At 44.9% G+C, this 8074-nt stretch overlaps 1 protein-coding gene across 3 annotated transcripts in view; it reads left to right on the top strand.

Moving 5' to 3' along the window:
* The window catches only part of Tjp2 (tight junction protein 2), a 98943-nt gene that overhangs the window by 53457 nt on the left and 37412 nt on the right, over window positions 1–8074 (top strand). For all 3 annotated transcript variants that reach the window (XM_031389970.1, XM_031389969.1, XM_031389967.1), the window contains exons 2-3: window positions 2562–2615; window positions 6413–6537. In XM_031389970.1, coding sequence (XP_031245830.1) covers window positions 2571–2615; window positions 6413–6537 — 170 coding nt within the window. In that variant the 5' untranslated portion in view covers window positions 2562–2570. The remainder of the gene's footprint in view (window positions 1–2561; window positions 2616–6412; window positions 6538–8074) is intronic.

Here is an 8074-nt window from a genome sequence, read left to right as displayed (position 1 = left end):
TCCACCCTCAGCAAGAGGTCAAGCACCCCTTGGTGTCCCGTGCCCCATCCCCCACCCTACTATTGGACTCATGAAATGATTAGTATCTATAAAATGTTTATTAAATATCAAATGTATGATGGATTCTCTCATCCTCACAAAATGTAAAACTCATTTCCCCTTGTGTCCCACCTCTGCCCCCCTCCCCCCTTTCCCCGGGGCCACTTCAACTTCAGTTTTGTATGTTTCTTCTTTTGAGACAGACTCTCGTTGTGTAGCCCTGGTGGGTCTGAAACTCAGTTTCTGTCTCTGCCTCATGAGTGCTGTGATTAAAGTCATACGCCATCACGACCAGCCTACTGTCATTTGTTAAAACAGAAAAACGGGACTGGGAGTGTAACTCAGGAGAACATGTGCTGCATGTGTGCAAGACCTTGGGTTTGATCCCCAGCACAGTGAAAGAAAAAAACACCCCACCCTGACGTAAAGAAACAACAAAACAAAGAAAAAAAAATCAGTGGTTATGCTAAACAGCTTGGGGCAGGGGATGTTCCATGTTTCTCCAGCCACCTTTCAGAATGTATTGCATCGTGTGGATCCACCTGAGTTCTAAACTTCAGAACCTTGCCAGCCCCACCACCCCGCCCAGTCCCACGCACGCCGAGAGCCACGACTTTGCCTGCCCTCCTACACCTGCTTACCTTCGTATCTTTTGGACCCTAGATGTAATATAAATTGTAGTTCTTTTTTTTTAAATTGTAGTTTTTTAATCTTTGAGAATTCTGATCTCCTGGAGCCAGATGGCACGAGCCATGGGAATGTCCCAGAATTGAGCCTACTGGGAAAGGGAGGGAGGAGCAAGAGGCACAAATACTTCTCTCAGTCTGAGTAAGTCACCCAGCGGGCGGCTGGCTCATCCTCTGTGCAGACAGAACTGTGGCTTCCTAACCTCCTACTTCCAGAGGGAGTGGGTTACCTGGTCAAGCCTGCCAGTTGGCATCACCATCTCTATGAATAGGGAGAAACCCCATAATATCTGGATATTTTTCAGTACCTGTTTGTTCATCTATATGATTACCAGTGCAGGATTAGCCTCCTGAAGCCTCTTATTCTTGGCCCTCTGTGTGACACCTCCTAGCTTTCAGGCCCGGTGCGTGCTGTGTTCCAAATAGCCTCTGCATCTGTTTCTAACTGCTGTCTTCAGCTACAGATAGTATTCAGTTCTTTTCATTTTTAAAAATTATGATTCAGATTTGTTTGCTTGATTCTTTTGATGGTCTGTTGATCACTGATAACTAGACTTTGAACGAGGTCTTCTAATTTCTTAAAACATGAATTGTTTTATATACTTCTGGGTTGTTATTGACGGTTCTGATACAGCCATTGATCCCATAGTTTGTTTCTTGTAACTTTCAGTGTGTATGTATGTGTGTGTGCATATACACATGCATGTGTGGTATGTACATGCATGTGTGCGTGAGTGCATGTGAACTCAGGTTTCTTATATATCTGAGTTCCGTGAAGCCTTTGTTTAAACATGTCCTTTGGAGAGGAGCCTTGCATTTTCCATGTGGTGACATTACAGTGCCACTTGACATATTTTTGAGAGGATGTGCAGTTGCTTTCTGTAATAGTTCATGTTTCCAAACCTGGATTTCACAAGCCCATTGATAAGAGTTCTCCAGAGTGATAATTTCTAGTTATTTTCACACTGTTTATAAATTGGGCAAGTGTCTCTGTGGTTCCTGTGTTTAAGCATTTTTCCTTCTGCCATGTCCCCTCTGATTGTCCGTTCCTTTTAGATGTTGTACTTCTCTCTCTGTATCTGCCTGCTTCCGTGCTTGCTGGCTTCTCTATAACATCTCTTGGCGTTTCTAGCTTTCTTGAGACTACATGCGTTTGTTTAATGGATCATTTAGTCGTAAAGTAGCACCACTGTATTAAGGGTCTCCCTGGAACATCTCGTGGAATTGTGGTAGCAGAGGAAGTCACGGAGGTCTGTTCTATACCAACTAGTAATGAGGAAAAGCCAGAAGATCCCCCAGTTCACTCAGTCTGACATCCTGTTGATTACAAGGCCAAGGGTTTCTTTAGTTAAGTTGTAAAAAGGGCATTTTTGACAGGAGAGAGAGAGAAATGGGAAGATATTTTTAAATGCAATTAAAATTCTGTTACATTTTATTTAAGGTGTGTGTGTGTTCATGAATCTGTGATCACCATGGTGCATGTGTGGAGGTCAGAGGACAACTTTCAGGTGTTGGTTCTCGCTGGCCACCCGATAAGATGTTATTAACACCTAACAATGGTGTTTTGGAGTGGTTGTAAAAACACTCAGAACTTAACACTTATTCCCTTTTTAGGGCTTCTCACTATGTCTTTCATGTAATAGCTTAGTAACAAGACTATTGTTTCCTAGAAGGTCTTATATGACAATAGGCAGTGTAAGATTTTGAGCCTATATTTTTTTTTTTAGCACATGGGAAGTGTGAGCTGGAGCCATGTCAAAGCATATGGAGTTGGCAGTTTGGTTTCTGGCATTGGGGTGTTTGGTGTTTACTCATGTCACCTTTGTTGTCACCCAGGGCCCAGGCATGGAGGAGGTGATATGGGAGCAGTACACTGTGACCCTGCAGAAGGTGAGTGAGTTCTGCGTGTTCCGTGCATCCTCCTCTTGGCTTGGTGTTTCACTGTTCATGGATCTTACTCACTTTTGCATACGGAGTTTTGATTTTAGTCTCTCTGAGATGGGCAGGGCATTGTTGGAACTGGCCGGCAATGGTGCCTGAAGAGTGACACCCAAGGTTGTCCTCTGGCTTCCACATGCACACCTGTACACCCTCCACGCACACACACACACATACACACACACACACACACACACACACACACACACACACTGTACACACGAACTAGCCCCTCCCCCCACTGTACACACAATCCTACTCAATGACATGCAACTCTACCCCCCTATGCACATACACACACATACACACACACAGACATACACATAGACACACAATGACACACAACTCTATCCCCTCCATACAAAAAGTTTCTGTTTATTCTTTGCTTGGGATTGAAACTAGAATGCTAGGTATACTTTTGTTTTTTAAAATCACTCCACAGATGTTACCTTTTACTTTTTTAGAAACTTTTTACTGATCCTTTGTACATTTCATACCATGTACTGCTGTTCCACTCATCTCCTGGTCTTTGCCTTATGCTCTTGCACTGTCCCTCCCCCCACACAAAGAAAACAAACACAAAATCTCACTGTGGAAGCTACGTTGTGTCACAGTGTGTCACACAGTAACCCTTTTGCCCAAACAGCTTTTCTTGCAAATGTTCATCTCAGTGAGCCACTGGTCTGCTTTGAGGCCTCTGGCTTCTGCTGCACTATCAATATTGGATCTTCACTGAGTCTCCTATCAGATAATCCTGTTGCTGCCCTGTGTTGTGGAGATCCTGCAGCTTCGCTTCTGGAAGATCAGTTCCTTCAGGAGCTCCGGCAGTCCATAGATGGGCTGCATACTGGGATGGGCCAGCTCAAAGCCCTGATTGTGGTAGCTGAGTTGGTCGCCCAGGCCATGTCCTCAGAGCTGGCCCACCTGTGCTCCTACCACCAGGATCAGTTCTGCTGTGTTGCCCAGGATGTTGCCCCTCATCACCGGCTCTCCTGAGTGCTACAGCCAGTGAGGGGTAGAGCCAGCTCTGCCTAGACCTCAGATATCAGCATGACCCTAGGCAGCAGCCCAAACCAGGGGTGCCCTGTGGCCTTTGTTGGTAACAGACTCCCACTGCTGCAGGGCCACAGACGCAAACATGGCCTTTGGCGGAGCTCACCGTAGCCTCGAGTGGCACTGCCAGTTATTCCCATCACTACCCTCGACCCTAGTTCTGTCTCTCTTCACTGTGCACACACAGCCCAACTTCTCTTTCTCTTCCACCTCTCCACCACTGACTTGCTCAAATTAGTGGCACCCAGGCCTCTGTTGTCCGGGGATGTCTCAGGCATGCTACTCCCCTCCAGTGCCTCATGGCATGACATCTCTAGATGTCACCCTCCCTCCCACCTTTTGGTTTTTCAAGACAGAGAGTTTCTCTGTGTAACAGAACCCTGGCTATCCTGGACTTGTTTATAAACGAACCAGTCTGGCCTTGAACTCACAGAGGTCTACCTCCTTCTGCCACTGCCTCTGCCTCCTGTGTGGCGCCACCTCACCTGGCCCCAGATGTTATTCTTTTTGATTAAATGAGGAAATACAGTCAGCTTCTTTCATGCCATAGACACTGATGTGTAACTGCTTTTTAATAAATACATGTTATTTCCAAGTTTTTCTTTTTTTTAAAAAAAGATTTATTTATTATATGTAAGTACACTGTAGCTGTCTTCAGACGCACCAGAAGAGTGTGTCAGATCTCATTATGGGTGATTGTGAGCCACCATGTGGTTGCTGGGATTTGAACTCAGGACTTTCAGAAGAGCAGTCAGTGCTCTTAACCGCTGAGCCATCTCTCCAGCCCATTTCCAAGTTTTTCTATCTTGATAATAATATGATAGGTATTATTAGCCCACTCTGTGTGTCGTTTTGCTTAGACTGACTGCTCTAGAACCACACACTCAGTCATGCCCTCACCCCCGAACACATGTGTGTGCACAATCACACACACACACACACTCACTCACGCTTTGTATGCACATGTGTACACCCACATTGACACACACGTGTACCACACGCATGCGCACATGGTCTCACACTCTAGGCAAGCCTGCTTCTGCCCTGCCTTATAGGCAGTCCGCTTGTGGTCTGCAGGATATCCTTATCTGAGCAAGTGGCCCCGAACCTGGCAGCAAGCTGTGGGCATCAGTGTGCACTTTCTGGGCTCCACAGAGATCATCCAGATCTCTCTAAGTTCTGCCGCTTTCTTCTAGAAAGATGCTCAGTTCCTCAAAGGGAGAATTTTCCTTTGACCCTTAGAACTTCATCGTTGGATCAGTGTCCGTGGTCCAGACCTGTCATCACAGATTCTTCAGTTGCCGTTGGCCCATTTAACTCCAGACATCTCTCTCATTTTCATCTATGCCCCTTTTACCAGAGATCACATTTCCCTTGAGATGTGGTCCACAGATTGCAAAAATAAGGGATCTGAGGCTTGGTTTAGAAGATGGAGCTGCCTCTTTCTAAAATCAGGTCCCAGGTGTTGGTGCTGGCAAAAGCCATGTAGAGATGACCGGGTGGGTTTGTAATTGTAAGCGGTCTGAGTGTTGACCTCTCCCTCCCCCAGCTTGTCCTTGGATAAAGATTTTCTCTTATTTTGAGTATAGCTTTGTTTCATCAATCCTGATGTGGGGTTATAATGCCATCGGTCCCTATTATGTGGTTTAGCCTTTTAAACACTGAATTAAGATTATGCATTTCCTAGGTTCACTTGTATGTGTTGCTAAATCAATGATTGATAATAAAACTTTACTTCCCATCTTGTTTGAACATTTGGAAGCATTTAATGCTTTGCTCTTTCAAGATCACAGTACTAGCTTTTTATCTATTTATCTTATTAAATGTTTTATCATGTATATACTTTCATATTCTCATGCCATGGCACTTTGTGAGGTCCAAGGATGTGCGGATGTGATTTATTTTTACCACGCGGGTCTCAGGGATTGAGCTTGGGTTGACAGACTTGACTGCAAGTTCGTTTGTCCACTGATTATCTTCCCATTGAGCCCCATCTCCCCAGTCCCCTAACACCAGCTTTCTGATTAGGTTTCATTTTTAAAGCCAATGAAGTTCTTTTCACTCTAAATTAAAATGCAATTACTGTCTCTTTTAACTTGAATGTAAAAATATGTGCTGTTGCTTATTTTTTTTGCAAAGGGTCTTATGTAGACCTGACCAGATTCCAATACGCCATATAATCATGGCTAGCTTTGGATTCCTGATTCCGCTTCCTCCAGCTCCCAAGTACTGGAATTACAGGCATGGCCACATTCAGCTAAAGATAGAGTTTAAAATACCTTTTCACACAGAATCAATTTTTAATTGAAGTTGTTCCAGCTCAGATCAAACGATGCTGTGAATGGGTCTACATGGCATTAAAGCAACACGTCCCCGTTCAGACAAAGGACAGCCTTCCCCTCCTGCCTCCTGTGATAATATCAGCTTGGGCTGTCGGCCTTTTCCGACTTCCACAGGCCTGCTCCCTTAGATAAGCAGTTTCCCTTTAAGAACCTGTCAGCTGACCACAGCGTGCGGCTTTATTTTGTTTTTCATTTGTTTCTGTAAGCCCATCTGTTCCTGAGCTGTCTCTGGTTATTGATTTGACCTTTATTTTATTGAGTGCTTGTAATAAATCCTGAAAGCCACTTATGGAAGGATTTTTTTTCATACTGTTTCCCCCCCCCCCCCCCCCCCCCCCCAATTCTAACGAACAGGATTCCAAAAGAGGATTTGGAATTGCAGTGTCGGGAGGCAGAGACAACCCCCACTTTGAAAATGGGGAGACGTCAATCGTCATTTCAGATGTGCTCCCAGGTGGACCTGCTGATGGCTTGCTTCAGTAAGTGTCCTCACTCCCCGCCCCCTGCCAGCCCTGCATACTGACCCTTGATGGCATGTTCTGATGGTTGTGCTTACTCGTGTCTGAAGTCTTCTGAGTGAGAATCAGGGTCACAGCTAATGCATTCTGCTTTAACAGTCACCAAACTTTGGGGAGCATCCAAACTTAGAGGGAAGGGGGACATCCTGTGTGTGGAACCTCCCCTAGGAAGATAGAATGGTCACTTGTGGGCTTGGGACCCTCATAAATGTTCTGTTCTCCCCTTTCTGCCCCCCTCCCTCTCTCCCTTACTTTGTTGACATTGTCTGTAGCCCAGGCTGGCCTCCCAATCCCCTACACGGATGACTTTGAATTCTAGTTCTTTCGCCTCTGTTTCCCATGTGCTGGGTTTACAGATCTACACCACCACACACAGGTTATACAATGTGGGAACCGGACCCAGGACTTCATGTGTGCTAGATAAGCATACCAACTGAGCTACATTCTCAGCCCCTGGGAACCATTTCTGAATGCATAGCTTATATTACTATAACAAAATACTCGAGAAAATAATTTAAGAGCAGCACTTACTTATTTTGGCTCCTCTTCTCAGAGGGTTTAGTTGTTGTCGTAAGGAGAATGTACTAGAACAGAGCAGCTAACAGAGCTCTGGTGTCTGGGCAGCAGAGAGCAGGAAAGACAGAGACAACACCTGCCCTTTCTGTCTTTCTTTGTTTCCTTAAGCACATAGGATGGGGTCCCCCACACTCAGGGTGGGCCTAGCACTCCTTCCTTCTCTTGAAAACATCCCCCCACACTAAGAGAGAGCTTCACTAACCATCCAACCTAGTTGACCGGACTGACCACCCCAGTTCCCACAATTCTCAGTGTCTGTCAAGAGTTTTTATATATGTCTTAGTATACATTGTTTTAGAATTTAATGAAGATGATTAGGAATGTACCTCAGTAGTAGAGTACTTAGCATATCTAAGGCCTTGGGTTAATCTTTAGCAGAATCCCCCCAAATAAAAACCTAACTAGTGTCCCCCAACAGATTTTAATGGGAAAATTGACGATAGTTAAACCCAGGTTATCCAAGAACGATCAGTCTTCTGCTCCGCAGAGATAGCCCACTTTAAAGGATGGATTCTGAATCCTGTCAGGAAAGAACTTAAAGCCGCCACGCTGTGGCTGCATCAACCAGATCATTCAAAAGTTGAATTTGTTTGAGATTTAAAATCTCTGTGTTCCTTTCCTATTAGTTGGTAGTCTTATCAAAGTTAGTCTTTTCTTTAGAGTAATATAAAAATTTTAAGATAACATTGGTGAGCTTAAGTATAGGATTCTGTGATTTTAAAGTTTCTTTGAGAATCTTGAGGCAGTGAAGGCTGGCCTGATTGCACACATTTGGAGTCTCCGTATTCCAGAGATGGAGCCTGGCCTGATTGCACACATTTGTAGTCTCCGTATTCAGGAGATGGAGCCTGGCTTGATTGCACACATTTGTAGTCTCCGTATTCAGGAGATGGAGCCTGGCCTGATTGCACACATTTGTAGT

This window comes from Mastomys coucha, unplaced genomic scaffold (assembly GCF_008632895.1).
Source record: "Mastomys coucha isolate ucsf_1 unplaced genomic scaffold, UCSF_Mcou_1 pScaffold21, whole genome shotgun sequence".
In the NCBI taxonomy this organism is placed as follows: domain Eukaryota; kingdom Metazoa; phylum Chordata; class Mammalia; order Rodentia; family Muridae; genus Mastomys; species Mastomys coucha.
The sequence above is the reverse complement of the archived record's forward strand: the minus strand, read 5'-3'. Positions and strand labels throughout refer to the sequence as shown.